This window comes from Triturus cristatus, chromosome 9 (assembly GCF_964204655.1).
Source record: "Triturus cristatus chromosome 9, aTriCri1.1, whole genome shotgun sequence".
NCBI lineage: Eukaryota > Metazoa > Chordata > Amphibia > Caudata > Salamandridae > Triturus > Triturus cristatus.
The window spans coordinates 214358594-214375970 of NC_140592.1; the positions used below are offsets into that span (position 1 = coordinate 214358594).

Below are 17377 nucleotides of genomic sequence, written 5' to 3' on the forward strand. Positions count from 1 at the left end.
GCAGGTGTTTTAACAGTGTACATTTATGTTTAGACTTATGAGTACTATTTTGCTTATGCTGAGGTTTTTATCAGTTATTATAGGTTTAAACCTAAAATAGTAAAAGCCTAAGCATATTCTTTTCAGGTGACAGACAGCCAGGAGATTGGCAGGCATCAAGTTGTGATGGTATTTACAAAAATGTGAATGATGGGCTGTTTAGAAACAGGCTTGTCTCTTTGATAAGCTATTGCTGCCCTTATGTTAGCCTAGTGTGTGCATAATTGATCAAGTACAAAAAAATTGAAATACAAAACACAAGAAATGCTGAACTACCTTCACGGAGCTGGGCACGATAGTCCCGGTTGTTTCAAGTCTGTGTCAGCTCTAACGCCATTAGCAAAGGCTTTATCTGAGCAAGCAGTCTTGGTGGACTGAGTGGATATGTCGAAGAACCAAGGAAAACGACCACGCCAGTGCTATTCATGAAGTAAACTCTCCTCATCACATTGCATAGCCATGTTGCCGGCACTCTAAATTAGTAAGGAGCAGTTTAGTGGGAGCGGCGGGGAGGGGACGGGCATGCAGCTGAGGGGCACTTTAAAGTTTGAGTGCTCGTATGAGCAACAACACCTGAAGAGTTTCTGGACGTGAGAAGGAGAGGAGTCCCCATTGGGGGCAGCAGACAGAGGAGTCCCCATTAGGGGCAGCAGACACAAGCCACTAGGCATGAGCAGAAATGAAATGCTCCGACTTTCAGAGAAGCAGAAAGTTAATTTAGTTTTGAAACAACTTAGTGTTTGCCAAAATAAAAAACATAAACCTTGTCATTCATTACTGCTGCTAGTAGTGTCTTATGGAGTGGCAGCAGCTAGAATCAAGGCAACAGAACAACTGTGTGATAGCCACTAGTGCATCTGGGCAAAATTGAAACACCTGTGAAATAACGTAGGATGGTCCCAAACTATAAAGAATAGCCCTGCAATCCAATGCCAGAAGGTAGGTCATCTAAACAAGGTAATGGCTGACTTAGGCTCCTGTCTGTATGTTATGTTGTATGTGTGCTGGCATGAAATCTGGGAAACGGCTAACACCAAGTATGGCTAGACCTAAAAATGGTACGTGAATGTATACAACAAAGTCCACTTTAGTTAAAAGGGAACATAGTTGTCTTTAACAAGAATATGTATATGGTTCAATGAGGTTTATTCGTTGTATGCACACCTTTAATTTCACAGCAGACTTTTGAAGCAAGATGCAGTGAACCAAAGAAAAATTCTATTTCATTCTCATTCCTTCACTGGTAATAGATTTGGCATAATTGATGTTAAGTGACAACAAATCCAAAGCTAAAAAGAAAGGCTCTGTTCCAGATAAGTTAAAATTCACCAACGGTTATAGGTACTGGAGTGCCAATTAGATAAATCATTGCAGTTCTGCATTCTTCTTAAAACTGCAAGAGTTTTAAATCCTGTTTTGTTTTCTCTTCTAGACTCATACAAAATGCAGCAAGTCAGCTGCAGGCTTTAGTGAACTCTGGAGCTGAACATTATGATGCCTGGAACAGAACTTCAGTTCAACTTGTTCAGGCTTCCATGGTTAGTGCCCGCTTAGAATTTACTTTGTTGCATTTTGCTTTACTTACTTATGTTATCTGTTAGAATATTTGACTCATGCAGAGTGCTAGCAAGCTAATATTTCTTCTTTCAGCTCATGGAGAGGATTTTCAGCAGGCGGTTATTGTTAACAGAGATAAGCGGTAACGTGTTCACTTGAGGTGTTTGATATTGCGGACAATGCTTATTTTCATTTTTGTGAAAATGTATTGTAAAATCTTCAAATATAGTGAAAATTGTGATTTCTTTCATTGTGTTCTGTTGGAAGAGAAAAGGTCTGCCTGACTATATTTGGAATTAAAGGCAAATAATTGTTTACTGAAATTATTTGCAAAATATTTTACTAGGGGAAAAAGACTTTCATAAACAACTAGCATTTTGTGGGTAAAGCATCCCACAAACAAACAGGACATTTGTGGCATATGATTAAATTAGCAATAACCAGCTAAGGTTTTTCAAGAACCTCAAACCATTCCAGAATTGATAATGTCTGAGCTGAATCTGACAAAATATCAAAGACATCAAAAGTTCACCTGGCAATTGTGGGGAAAAGAGTTAAAGGACCCATAACCTCTCCATGTAGTGAAAGGTGCTCATCAGTAGTCAAACCTGGGCTTCAGGTCATCTGATGCAATCAGTGTCTTCAATTGGCTGGTTCTTTTGACTACAGCAATTACTGAGCTCAGGTCTTCAGAAGGTCATGGGGGCTGGCTGAGCCAAACAGATGCTCACAGCAGCAGGGGGTGCTTGAAGGCGCTCCTGGTAAAGTGTTTGTGCAGAATTGAATTTTCTCAGAGAAAGCCAAAGGACCAGTAGTGGATATCAAAGTCCTATTAACTTTCGGGTCTGATCAGTTCTTTGGCATAGGTTCCGTTTAGATGAAATTTTGCACTTCATGTTTTTGCATTGTTTGAGTCAAGTAAACTAGGTAAAAGTGTAGAGTGTTAGCCACACTAAATGTCTTGATCATGAGCAAGGCCAACATTACACTAAGCGTGTGTGCCCTAATATTTCTTGCTCCTTTTACACCAGGATACACATGTGCTCTGAGCAGACAAGTTCTGAGTTTCAACGCTAAACCTCTGCTGTCCTTCTGACACAAAGTTCTCCTTATCTCGCAGATACTTGTTGGTTATGATTGCTCAGTAAGTCAGTGCTGGCCACCAACATCTGTCATCTGCAGGTCTGAATCTGTCTGAATCCCAACAAGGCCTACTGAGCCTTCTATCCTCCTTGGCTCTGTAAATTCAACACAATTAATCTGGGTATAACATATCTATTTTTACTATCGTTATGAACAATAAATGTGTAGGATGAATGGCAATATGAACAAGCATTTGCAAAGCCATTAGGAGACCTACTGGCTTTGCCATTGATTTTACCCTAGATGGCTGTCATGCTTGTGGACATGCACTTGCATGACATCAATGTTTGAATGGTTGAAAAATCATTTAAAGATGAGCAACCACTGCTAAATTAGTCGCTGGCAGTAAACAGAGTGAGATAGGACCGGGGTGGACCTAATTTTTAAATAAAAAGTGAAAGGGGTGGGAAGAGAGGGGAGTAAATAGAACAAGGGAGAAGTAGAGAAAATAGTTTCTCATGACATCTGCAGAGGAAGGATATAACTCATCCAATTACACCACAGTGAAAATGAAATACTCCTGTGGGAGGACAAACACAAGAATAGGGAGTAAAGGTATTAAAGGTATTAAAGGAGGAGCAGGGAACTCAGATAGACAGGAATGCCATCCAGTCATGAGCAAGGGAGAGACCCATAGCCCAAGTTTATATTGGATACAGTAGGTCTTCTGCCATCAGACAGTGAGACCTAAAAAGAAGTTATCCTTTTTATTACTATCAAACTCCAAACACAAAGGGCTCCAACAGAAGGGTTGCAAAGTTTCACTAGCTGGCAGCCAGAGAACCACTGTGGCTGAGTTTAAATTAGGAAGGTAGTTTGTCCTCATTTCGTCTGCAGGCTCAGTCCAGAGGTAACATTGTTACTTTATAGGACAGCTGTGCTACTTTCAGTGACAATGAGAGTTAGATTCATTTTCTCCTCTAATACTACTGACTAGAAAGTATGGTGACCAAAAATTAGACACTCGGGAAAGCTCATAGAAGTAGAACACATTTAATGCAAAATAGCAGTAAAGCACATTATACACAGAGGTCTTTCCTGCCTTCTGGATTAGAAGTTTAGGGGTATTGCACCCACTAACAATTGGCACCAAAACACCTTGCTTGTCTGATCAGCGATGACCGGTCCAATTCCGGCTTGTATTTCAGACTTGAGAGGATACTGTGGCTTTCGGGGTAATTGTTTCATCTGATTTATTTTTATTTACATAAGATCCACAGAGAGAATGCACCCCCATATCATTGGCCCCAGTGGACTATAAAGTGGAGAGCACCTGAACAAGCAATGCTGACAATTCCTTAGACAATTTTTGGAATATGGGTAACAGGCTGACAGTCTGTTTCAGACAACAGGAGAAGGACCTAGTTTTTCCTGCTATAATGGATGCAGAGCCCTACAGAAATAGTTAATTTTTTCACAGGATATACCAATCCAATACATTGTCTGGTAAAGTAGGGCTTAAAAAGAACACATAATGGAACCTATGATGATAGAAACAAGGTCAGAAATGTGGTGTAAAACATGCTGATTTGAAATAACAACTGTGTCTATGGACAAGCTCAAGAGAGAGGTAATGAAGGGAATTCAGAAGTTTTCAAAGCAGAGCAGCTTACGCTGGTATCAAAAAGGTAGTGTTTGGTTTATCATACAATCTACATAGGGAAGTTTCTGAGCTATGGGAATCATGGTATTCAGAGTACAATCAGCACTTCTCTGGCTTTCTTAGTAGTCAGGAAAAGAGCACTGTGACACATTGTTAAATTCAGATGACCCCTTTGTGTACTTTTTAACACATTACAAAAAGTACATAACAATACATCCAAAGACAGGCAAAGCAATGAATGATAAATCCTAGCTTATCATTTTTCTCGAGCAATGGTCAAAGCCTTATTCAGGCCAAATAGGCAAGAGGCCTATCCTTTCTCTTAGATATCCTACACCCCGTTCTTAAGTAGTAATCTATGTCCCATATCCTGTGAGAATTTGGACTGCCTAGTTTACATATAACACTTCCCTACTCTCTACCCTTACAAGATGGCTCAAGTTGTTGAGCATTGCAGCATCAGTGGCTTGGTCTTCTGTCTCTCAGTGGTAAGAGAAGGCATTACCCATTGGGCTTGTATCCAGCAGGCTCGGTCCCTCTTAGAACTGCTATCACAACCCCTTAGTACTTTGATGAAACTTCCTGTGAATGACACTACAGACAGGAGCTTCCCAATCAGTTAGGAAGCAATTAAATAGAGCTCTAGAGCCACCTCCTCTGTCAGGTTAATGTTTATTGGAGTGACAGAATAATGATTGAAGATGTTTAACCTCTAATATAACCAGAATTAGGAACACATTCTCACCAATCTGATTTCTAAAAAATATATATACCTTTCAATTTAGATGCATATAAACATCAACACATAGGAGAATTTAAAATGAATGTTTAATCCAGTTCAGACATTAACAGTCACATGGACATGTGAGCGTGTGGATGTCCCTTGTGGGCACAACGCACAATGGTAGGATGGGGCACAGGGAGGTAAGTAAGTACCTTTTCACTCTGTCTACTTGCATATGATAAATTAATTTTCTAACTGTATGTAATGTAATGTTATAAAAAATAGATTAATAAAGCGCTGTGCAGCCAGAGAGGCATCCTGGACCTAAATAAATCCACTGGTTAGCATAAAAAAGAGAAAAAAAACCAATAAAGCAATACTGTAAAAAGGGTTTTCAAGGTGTTCCTAAAAACAGTAACTGATCACAGATTCACAGGTGGAAAGGCAGGGAGTTGCAAGATCTAGTTGCAACAACCGAGAAGACATACCTGTCTGTTCTAGTGCAGCAGACCCAAGGCACCATTAAAAGATGTGCATCGAAGGATCTCAGCTGGCGAGAAGGATGGTATAACAGAAACCATTGCTGTAAGTATTAAAGTTATGAAAGGCATGAAACACTAAGCAAAGGGCCTTAAAGGGGACACTTTGAGAAACTCGCAGCCAGTGCAAAGTATTCAAAACTAACCAGGCAGAGGAACAATGAGGCCAATGAGGCCAATATCTTGCAAACATTTAATCAGTCCCAAAGAAGATCCCACAATCAAAAAATTACAATAATCCCAACAGTTGAGAATCATAGCCTGCATCCCCACACAATTTGTTTTTGGAGGAAGAAAGTGAAGAATTTTGAAAAGAAGTCTCATGAACAGAAAGCAGGTGGAAGAATGACTCTCTAGAGAAAGGTCAGAGTCAAACTTAAACCTTAGATTACAATCAGAGGCTACTGGAATAAGACCATGGTTCAATTGTCTTGACCAAATTCCCTCAGGAAGCATCAAAGGAGTGTTCTGACAGGGTACTAACAGGACGTAGGTCTTGAATTTTAGAGCAATGTCTGCCAACCACCTGATCACAATTAGCTGACACACACTTGAAAGCTGTAAGAAGACTCAATTGAGTTATCATTTACAGGAATTAAAATCTGGGTGTTGACTACATAACTCATGAGCCTGAAGCCAAATTGTATTAAACAACTCTACTTAAGGCTCCTCCGCTTCAGACGTCTAATGCCTCCTAAACTGCCTGCACATCATCCAGATCTGGATGTCCAGCACCTACCTAAAGCACAACCCAACTAAGACAGAATTCCTGTAATTTGCCATGAACAAGGAGTTTGAGGACGGGGGAGATATGTTTCTCAGCTTTCAATAGAGGTCCAAAATGAAGACATTGGAAATACAAATATTTGTGGGTAGGCAGATTGAAGCCCCCTTAATTTGTTTGTTTTGTAGTAATCTCCATACTTCTATGTTGAGGTCCCAAGGCTTCTCTGTGTGATTGTATATGTGGCATTTAAACAAAAACCCATGGACCCTAGTTTTATTTTCTCCCTTTGTTGATAGGTGTGGATAAGGCATAATATATGAATGATTTTTACTGAATCCCATCTGGAACAACCTAGTCACCCTCCCTCCCTGTTTTACTATCTTTCTCCGGTTCCAGTTTGTGAGTTTATTATATCGGTACAGTTGGCTTGTGTTGAAATAAGATGTGTGAATTATGAAAAAATATTTTTGTTTTTCTGAATAAGGAACCACTCAATGTTCAGGGTTTCTCTTCAGACCTAAAACTAGTAGCTCATTTAAGGGAAGTCAAAATAAAGATAATATTGTATCATAATAAATAAAAAAAACATGTCGGAATAAGTAAGTAATTCCCACATAATAGTGAAATACAACAAGGCAGCAGCAGGCAAGAGATCCATGATTCTCCAGTACTAGAGACATAAGTGTGATGCATGGCACACAGATTTGATCACCAACTGTGAAGCAATGATCACTACTTTCGACATTTCAAAGAGAGGCCAGTGTCCTGTCCTATATCTCTGAGCTATTCATTTTCTGCTAAAGGAAGTCAAATTTTGAAAATATCTAGAGTGCATTACAACTGTGGCGCAATGAAGATAATCATCTCTGCTCTCAAGCAGTTTAAGCCAACTCAATACTATCCAGCTCTACATCTTTTAGGACACGCATTGAGACTAGAAAACTGGTCCGCGGGTCCCGAGAAGCCGAGTTAAATCTGAGTATCATGTGTACATGAATGTTAATTAATACCTAGACTTCTATTCTCTCAATGAGGAGAACATGTAAGAGGGGAAATCCTGAGTAGCTTCACACTGCACAAGTCAATATACATTAAAAAGACTCCGTTAAACCTGCAGTGTTGTCACTTAGGAGAGACCAGGAGGTGTAATATTAGCCATCAAAGCTAAGATTACTATTCCCAGGAATCTCCAGATTTTTTATAAAATAGTCCTGTTTGGTTGTGGTGAAAATCAAATTGCACCAACAATTTTTTGACTGCCACCATCTTGATAGACTAGGAAATCATGACAAGTCAGTCACTGGACTGAACTGAACGTAATATGTTGGTAGCACATAGACAAGAAACTTCCAAAGTAGACCTAGAATGGCCAGATCCTTTCCACATTTTCAAGATAACTCTTGATTCATTGTATGTAAATATATATTTTGTGGCAATCCCAACAGTTTAGGATGTAAACACCACTTTCTGGCCTTTGTTGGATCGCGATCGAGATGAACTTGCAGTTGAGAAAATGCGGAGTTCTCCTTCAAGACAGCTTATTAAGTAACCCAATTTCTGTCCAACTGTAACCCCTGAGAATTAAGGCTTATCAGACATCGGATTTAACTGGGAATCTACTATTTTAGTTATTGCCGTTAGAAGAGGGCTTTTCAAACTGTTATTGTCATTTTTCAGATGCCTCCTTCCTAGGTCTAATGCATTTTCATGGGTTTACCTGAGGCCGCAAGCTTGGTTTAACAGGCAGCATTGAAGCTTGGTTGGGGGTGATGCCATCTTTGCCAGCATTAGGATTGCATCACATCTGAGGTGAGGTAGAGAATATTTCAGAGACAGAGGTCCTTGGGTCAAAGCAAGTTCAGAGTGAGCGCCATCAAGCTATTTGACATCACGTATAGTGAAGGTTAATCAGTAACTCGCCCCAGACGTGACCCGTAAGAGGGTGTTGTCAGCCATGACCGTCCAATGGTCCAGCGCAAGCCCAACCAAGGCTAGCGAGCTGAGAGCGAAGTCCACTCATAAATCCAGTCAATCCTACAAGTGGCAAGCCAGCCTGATAAGAGGTCCTGTGTGGATGTAACCCTTTCCATTCCGGAAAGCTAAACAGTTCCAAGATAGGCAGACTTACCAGCTGTAAACCAACAATAGCAATATCTATAAAATGGCACAAGATCAGTGTGTGGGCTCCACATGGAGTGCCCGAGAGCCAACTCCCACTGAGATGTGGTAACTGCTATGGGGCTTATACACATGCACAGCAACTAAAATCTGCCTAACAGACCCAGGAGACTAAAAAGTGCAGTTACATAACCTGCAAGTCACAGGTTTTAATCACATTAAGGCTGGCTCAGACCTTCTTTCTTCCATTGTTGATAAAATGAGTACTAATACATTAGGTAATAGTAGCCTGGCCTTTACATGCCCCAAAGCAACAAAGCTTATTTTGCAAGCACTATAAATCACTTTATTCTTAGAATACTGACCTACTTTGGTGGATTAGCAATTGATCCACATTCAGATGAAACACTATTGTCCAGACAGTATCTCATTAAAATATTGGCACAATTCATTAGGATGTCACAAGAGATTAGATTTGGACGTTCTTTGATTTTATTTGGCTATTTTGTGAAAAGGATTATATATATAGACACAGATATCATTGTTTTCCAGGCTCACAGCCACTACATCATTGTGAAAGTGTTTGTAGACACAATGAAGACACTTGGAAATGAGCCTTCAATACAGAAAGCAGTGAAACCCCTCTGTGACCTCTTTGCATTGAATGGCATCTTCACAAATTCTGGAGGCTTCCTGCATGATGGATATTTGTCTGGGCCACAGATGGACATGGCGACCGCAGCTTACTTGGACTTATTGGCTGCGGTGAGGTAGGTTGGAGAATTGTTTGGGCCACAGTTAGCCATCACACCCACAGCTTACATGGACCTATAAGTAGTGGTGATGTAGGTTTCTTCCACAATGAGGTATAAACCAGTATCTAAAAGGTCATGTATTATGTTCATAGAAGTTTCTGTTAAAACAGTTGTTATTAAGATTGCATGCAATTCTGGATAAAAAGTGTAACAAGAAAACCTTTTCTGCACTAAGCTGTTTCTGTTTCATTTTATAAATGAATAGCATTCCAAGTAATTCACATCTATCCTGGTGAATGTTTATCTTGTCGAACAAATCCCTGTAGTATTTCTTTTGTTATGGACCACATATCTATTGTTCTTCCTTTAAACCCCCATGTATCCTTCTTCTTTTGCTTCTTGTCTACTCTTTTTTTTCTTTCTCTATTTATTGCTCTTCCTATATCTTGGCCAGTACTTCCAACTTTTCCATCATTGATGTTTTTTCCTCCATCCTGTAGTCCTGTATGGCATTATATCTCTGCTTCTATCTATAACTTTGTACAACTACTCCAACCTGTACTCTAGGTCCACTACCCACTCCCTATCTTTTTGTACCTCTGCCATTACCCTAGAACCTCCAATCCTGCTTGTACCCTTGCTTTGCTATCACTGCCTGTACTCTAATAGGTCTACCCTGCCTAAACGTTCATACCTATGGTGAGCACCTCTAAACCGGTCTAGTTCCTCACCCTCTGCAAACCCCTAGTACTTCTATACTTTCTCTGCCTATACTGTTTTACAGCTGTGTATCTCTACCATCTCTATCCCTACCTATATCCTTTTACAACTACCCCCACCTATACCCTAGTACCTGAAATTCGATTTGGAGCAAGGTATGAACTATGGACACACATGGTGATAAAAGAATGGATTTTGTTGAGGGAATCTAAAACCAAATCAAGTTAGTTGAATGAAAGAGAGAAGTAGGATTGCATGTTTGAATGCAATAGATCAATATGGCAGGTGAAAATTTATAGGGAGGAATAGAGGAATTCAGGAAAAACACAAAGCGATAGAAAAACTAAAGTGAGAAAGGCAATAGGTATTGTACAAGGATATGTAAACTGGGACTGAAAATTCAGTTATGGGTGATGTGGATTAAGTTGCTGATGGAGCGAGGAAAGTCTGAACTGGGGAGGGGATTACATTTCTATGGACGGCATGTATTCTCAACAGTGTGAATCGGAACAAGTCAAAATACAGGGTATGTGCATCTCCCTGTATTGAGTTTTACAGTGACCTAGCAGGATAACAAAGTTCAAACTTAGGGAAAAAACAAAATGTCATGATTATTAGTAAGATCAACTCGTGGGTGCCTACAAACCTGGCGATAGTGCAAATAAAGGGTGAAAGCTAGCTAAGCGCTTTAGCATCTACGTAACTTACGACATGATAGGATAAGTGAAGAGTGCTTTTACCTTGTAGATTGACGGGTGATGAGAAAGGTAAACCTGAATGGAGAGGGTACCATGCACCCTCTCATCCAAGCTTGAAAGTGGCATATTGGGCTTCACCCTATCTTGTAAGTGAGCATTAATAGGGAGCTGCCATTCTCCCAGAGGAGAACAATTATAGTCCTCAACCCTGGTTTCTGTTTTGGTGGTAGTTCTTTGCTGCAAAGGGGCCGGGTCCTGAGCAGCTATGAATGCGAGCCTTGTAGGCAGTGCATAACATTTTACATTCCATCCAGTGGGCCTCAGAGACCCAACAGAGATATCCTAGAGCTGGTAAGAGCAGGACACATGACTCCAGTGTTATCAAGATGCGTGTTTCCACCTCTGAAGTCTATAAGTTGGCTACAGCTGTTTTTGCAAGGCCAGAATACACTACATCTCGGTAATTCAGCAAGATGGGGTAAATACATTTAGGTTCCTCTTTCGATAAGGGAAAAAGATATTTTGATGAATTTGCATAAGAACTCTAATTTCTAAAAACTGACAAAATAACATGTTTGTTTGGGGAACCAAAATATTGTGCATCAAGAAGAACAGTTTTTTTTAACTGTTGAATAAGGGGCAATCTGTCCCAGATTTGGACAAGAAATTGAATTTGAGAGATCATTACCTTAGGTAAAGTTCATAATCTGTGTCTTGCATGGGCTGAATTTATGATATTTACTCCAGTGTTAACTCACCACACAGTGAGTGAACCTAAGTAATGCCCCAACCATTTCCTTAATACTGGTGCAGGATTAGAGTTTCAGATTCATGCATATAGAGATTTAGTTAGGTACTCTGCCTTTCACTGGTGACTCAGCAGACTGCCAAACTCTAATCTATAGTTCTCCAAAGCCCTGAACTACATTTTTACTAAATACATTATGGTGTGTGCTTTGTAAATTGTAACTAAAGCTACAATTATTTATTTTTAATATAAGAAATGTATCTATTTCTTCCTGTAGGAAAACAGCAGTCTTATTAACAGATGCTTTTGATTACACCGATGAGCAGTTAAACTCAGCTCTTGGAAGCTATGATGGACAGGTATACCAACGTCTATTTGAATGGGCTCAGAAAGCACCAGCAAACACTCAGGTAAGAGCAGTTGGGATGGCTAGGGGTGTGTTTGGCTGTTTGTGTTTGTTTAGTTTTAGGCTTAGGTCCCCAGGGATGCCGAAAGAGGTTGTGAGTATTAGTGATTCCAGGAGGGTGTCAAGGGCCTTTGAACATGATCTAAAGGGTCTCACGGGGTGGATGATGGTCACATTGTGGTTTTGGAATTACTGTGATTGGCAACACAGGCTGTTTTGATTGTCCTACACCGAGTCCATATGCTAATCAGACTCGTGGAATAGTCAGAAGCAAAGACCTGTGCCCAGAGCCCAGGCAGAGTCAGTGGACTCTGGTGGAAGGGGAAGCTGAGTACAGGATGTGGCCAAAAGGCGTGACATGGTACGCCAAAGACCAGGTAAAATCCTCAGAACCTACTGTGCATGACCAAGGGCTACGGTTTGAGGACTCTAGGGCAAGATCTGCCCGAAGGATACAACTTTCCCGCAGAGCCTGATGGCCACTTTTGAGGGCTGTACTGAGGTTGCTCTAGGGAGATGCATATTGTGGTAAAGGCACAGCCGAAAACATATCATGCACCCCCTAGGCATGGCCAAAGTCTTGTCAAGCGGGCTCTGGATACTGGGCACAGGGGTCTGTGAAGACTGGCTTAAGGAAATTCCCTTAGGGCTAGAAGTACATTGCACCTCACACTGATTGCCATGATTCCAACGCCTGCTGGATATGGCTAAAGGCATGCTCTGCAGTCTCTAAGTGCAGGCAGACTGGGTGCAGTGTATGTTCTGGCTTAACTCTACTCTCTGATGGGGCCGGACAAGGATTGAGCCCCTTAAGCCCCGCCAGCCCTGGATTACACAACATTGTTGATGGATACACCTTGTGCTCAGAGGCTTCTGGGCAAGGCTGAAGGCACAGATTATCCCCAATGGAAACTGAGGGCAGTACTGCAGAAAAATTCCAGATACTTGTACAAGTACATCTTAACAAAACCTCAAAAATGTCACTAATGAAACATTTGATTACGGTATTTGGGCTTTTCTTCTAACATCAGCGTCTCACACCTTGAAAACATTAAAATAATTATAATACTTTAGTTGAATGGATGGTATGATTACAATCTAAAGCCTTCACACCAAATATGTTCATCAGTTATAGTGAACTATGGAATTAACTCTCCCAAGCATTGTTCATGACCTCAGACATGATATCACAGTAGGCACCACAAATTTCATAGACCTTGCAATTATGTTTGGATTTATTAGGAAAGTATTTTAGTATTATTTATAACTGTTTTTTTTTTTTTTTACACAAATCTTAAGAAAAGAAAATATGCATGCAAGTGTGATCTTGGGAAGTTTTTCTCTGAATGTGTGTGTGAGTGCATCCCATAAAGTTTCATTTTAACATAGGAAACATTTATTTGAGGCTTAAAAATAACACCCGACGGGTCAACATTACTACTTGTTCAGAGAAACCACTGCCATCTGTGTGCTTTGTCCACTATGATGAAAAATCATCAAGCAGTTTACGAAACATACCCTAAAATAGCAAAGTTGAGCAATAAATTAGGGAGACAAAAATTGAACTTAAGATGGTCATTGTATTGGACTGTACAGCTTGTTCTGAAATATTCGCAAAATACGGTTGCAGGCAATGATCTGTGCATAGGAGGCACATAACATGGCCTATGCCCTTGCCCTATATATGTCACCTTACTGTTAATAGAGAGCAGTAAACAAACTGTGGGAGTCAAATCTGGTATGGGACACAGACTATAAGGAATTGACTTTGACTTGATTGTAACTCAAATTTTTCGTGGGGAACCAGAGGTTTAGGGCCTCAAGGGTGAGACTCTTTCGCAAAACAAAAGATCCCCCACCCCCCCCCCCCGAGTGAGATGAATTATATTACAACAAGTTATTATTTCAGCATTACTAGTCTGCACCTGAACACACACAAAAAGTTTGACAGGGTGCCCTCACACACCTACCAGGTGTCATTCTTCATAGGATATGTCGCGCTCTCAAAATACTTCGTTTTGATGGAGAGCGGGTCTACATCCTGAGATCAGGAAGGCACCTCTACTGACCTAGGATCCGTGCAATAAGTTAAAAACCAATGTAGGAGCCCAAGGTGTTTTTTAATTCATAGGGTACCACTTGGTATTAAAAATTGGGTGTGGGCTATCGGGGTACAAGTACCACAACCCCACCATGGTTTCAACATGTTTCTGCTGAATAGAGCCCATGGCATTCATCAGGAGAGGTGTTAGATCCACTGCAAGTCTATACCTTTTGTATACACTAATGAATTAGTAACATAATACTTGCCTCCAGCTATAGTTCATAGATTCCCTGGTTGGATGAAAAGCAGTAATATAATATGTGTGTTGTATATCAATACTCCTATAGACTGAGAAACCTGGATATAAAGTCCCTCAATCTTATTTAGGAAAATTGCCTGCGGTATAGTTGTGGCACTGCACTAATGTATCACACCCATTCAATATTGTGTAATGTCATGCTGTGAGAGCCTGCTCACACACTCGCACCCCAATTGAGGGTCATCTGGGCCCAGTAAATACAGCAAGTTCTTCTTTCGAGGACAATCATTTCACATCACACAGGCTCAGATGTAGCTCTGTGAGTTATTTCTTCCCTGCAGGTACAGGTCCTCATAATGGTGGGGACCAGAGTAAACTAAAATTGAGCATTGCCAAAAGTGAGGTCCTGTTGGTAGGCTCTAATCAACGAACAGGTCTGTGCTTAGCTAGCCTGCACCGTCTGGTTATTTGAAAGTTTACAATAACAGTGCTCATATTTTGGACAAGAACTAGGATGCTGAGCTTACGTTTAATGGCCAGATCCTGGAAGGGACAGAAGCCTTCTTTTAAGAAATAAATACAAATTAGCTTGCCCTTTATCAATTAATATCTACATAAAGTAAGGGTGGATGTTGTAGTGATGTCGAGGCAGGAGACCGAAGCAGGTTAGTTTGTAGAAGTTTGTTAACAGCAAAAGTCACTCAGGTTGGAATCTCTTTTCAAGTGCAGTCCAGAACAGGAATCTAAGTTACATCGCTACCCTACGAATCTGTATATAAGGATACAGTACAGGTGCCTTGAGCCTAATTAGACAGCACTAATACCCTATAAGCAAGGCTGCGAGTATCAGATTGCCCATTCATAGAAATATAAGTCCTGGTGAGTAGGAAATATGATGCCATTACACCTCGACCGAGCCAGCGTCCTTTTCTGCCCATGAAAACAAGAATTTAAGTTAAGTTACCATCCTTTCCCTTTAAGTGCTGTTATAGCCAGTAGTAATTTATGTATTCTTTGGTCTTAATGTCTTTACATTGAAAATAGGGAGGTGAATTTTAGTAACCCATTTTTAAGCATAACTTCATTGCTGCTCTGATGCCCAAGGAGTGTCTCCTCCAAGCCACAGATTTGGAATTTAGGGAAGAAGACAAACAGATCAAATGCCAAGTCGATATGGAAATGTGTAAGTACTTTTGGAGTGAAAAACTTGCTATAAAGTTCTGAATCCATTACTGATTATACCCGTCTTATTCTAGGTAGTAAAGTTATAGTAAAAGTAACTGGTTGTTTGAAACTGTTTGATCTAGACACAAAGTGCTGCTTACCCCAGTTGATTAGGACCATTTTCAGATCTATATGGACATGCATTTCTATCAGGGTTGGAAAACAAATGTACACGGCTCTCAATTCCAGGCACGGCTTGAAATTAAAGAAAAGGCTCTTGTGTTGAATGTTTTTGGGACTCAGTGCAAACCAATTACTTTTGCTTGCATCCTTTTGAATACCGTTCTCAGCTGGTAAAAGGTTAAAAAAAGAATGTCCGGAGGTGAGTTCAATCTGTCATTCTAATACTCGTTACCAGTAAAATTGGTAGTTTATCTCCTGGATGGTTGTTCAGATAGTGATAAACTACATTTTCAGAAACCAAGCCTCCATTGTTATCTTCAATGGGTAGCAGTGGGAAAAAATAGCATTTACTTAAGGGTGCAGAAGTCTGTTTCATGAGGTAGATGCAAGCAACCTGCCCTTGTCCAAGTAAATTGGATCATAAAAATCACACTGAGGCAACCACATCAACTTATGAGATTTGCTGTCCGTGCAATATGGCTTGGTCTTCTAGAGTGACTGGAAATATTACCAAACCACATTCTGTGTACCGTCGGAACGACGATGCCTGAAAACAACTTTTAATATTTTACAATGAAGTATAATGTGTGTGTTTGTGTGTGTGTGTGCTTGTGTGTGTGTGTGTGTGTGTGTGTTTGAGTGTGTGTGTGTGTGTGTGTGTTTGAGTGTGTGTGTTTGTGTGTGTGTGTGTGTTTGAGTGTGTGTGTGTGTTAGTGTATGTGTTAGTGTGTGTGTGCTATAGTTACTATCCTTGTGGGGACTTGAACCCAGGTCCCCACAAGGCAAGGTCTTCCAAATTATAAAAATAAATGACTTAAACAACATCTGTGCCAATGTTTACAACTTTAAAAAAAATTACCTTGTGGGGACCTGTGTTTCATCAAGTGTGTTTATATTTCTGCTCAACTCTGCCCCTGTAGGCAGGAGGCAGTACTGCGGTCTTAAACACACTGCATTTAAACACACTTTGCTCACCAGAAAAACCCACTATCAGCCAGAAGGCTAGACATTTGAAAGGAAAAGCTTTATAACTTGTGTTTATCCAAATATTTTTCATGCACATTAACCTTTTCTCTATGTATTAAAATAAAACTTTGTTTACATGAAGCTGCTGAATTTAGATTTTTTTGAGCCTGAAAATTGTTAGTGCTCTTATGAACATCACTAAAAGCAATATAGGTCAGTTTCAAGTCCTGAAATACTTTGCTATTGCTATTTGATCCTTATCCGCAACAAAACAATGATGGTGCACTACACTGGTATTCAATATAAACTGATGTTATCGTTTTGTTGCACATAATCTACAGGCATCAATGCCTATTGTTGCATTTTAATGCTTATACCAGGAATTTAGAGTCTTCATTTTGCTTTTCCTTTGTTTGTATATTAATATGCACAATGTAATATGAACTTTTAGATGATGGCTAGATGATTGAATGACTAGGGTTGCATTTTGCAGTGAAAGATGAGGGTATTCCCGATAGTCTGAGGAGGAGGAGGTGGAATCCCATTCATTTTAAATGTGCTGATCCCAGCTACTCACATGCACCACTTCATGCATGAGAATGATACAGGGCAATGGTGTGTTTGGATATCTTAATTGTCTGCACAGCAACCAGCTCCAAATTAACTTTTAGAACATCATATTGAAGTTTGAAATACCATCTTCTGCCCATTCTACTGTGTTATTCTGTGCCCTGATATTGTGCCGTCTGTTATGCTGTGTAATTTCTCTTATTCTGTGCCCTGTTATTGTCCCACTTTTTGCTTTCTGTTATTTCTCTAATTACTGTTATCCTATGCCTCTGTTATTGTACCTCTGATTTGTGATTTTGCCTTCTATTTTTTTGTGCCTCTTTGCCTGTTTTCCTTCTCCCCGTTTTTCCTGTTGTTACCGACTTTCCCGTCGCTGCTACCCCCGTGGCCCCTACCGGTTACCCGCTCCCACCT

General features: G+C 40.3%; 1 protein-coding gene across 1 annotated transcript in view; it reads left to right on the top strand.

The window, feature by feature from the left end:
• Positions 1-17377, top strand: part of ACOX2 (acyl-CoA oxidase 2) — a 243585-nt gene that overhangs the window by 188828 nt on the left and 37380 nt on the right. The window contains exons 11-13 of the mRNA XM_085624741.1: positions 1472-1577; positions 9003-9220; positions 11649-11781. Coding sequence (XP_085480867.1) covers positions 1472-1577; positions 9003-9220; positions 11649-11781 — 457 coding nt within the window. The remainder of the gene's footprint in view (positions 1-1471; positions 1578-9002; positions 9221-11648; positions 11782-17377) is intronic.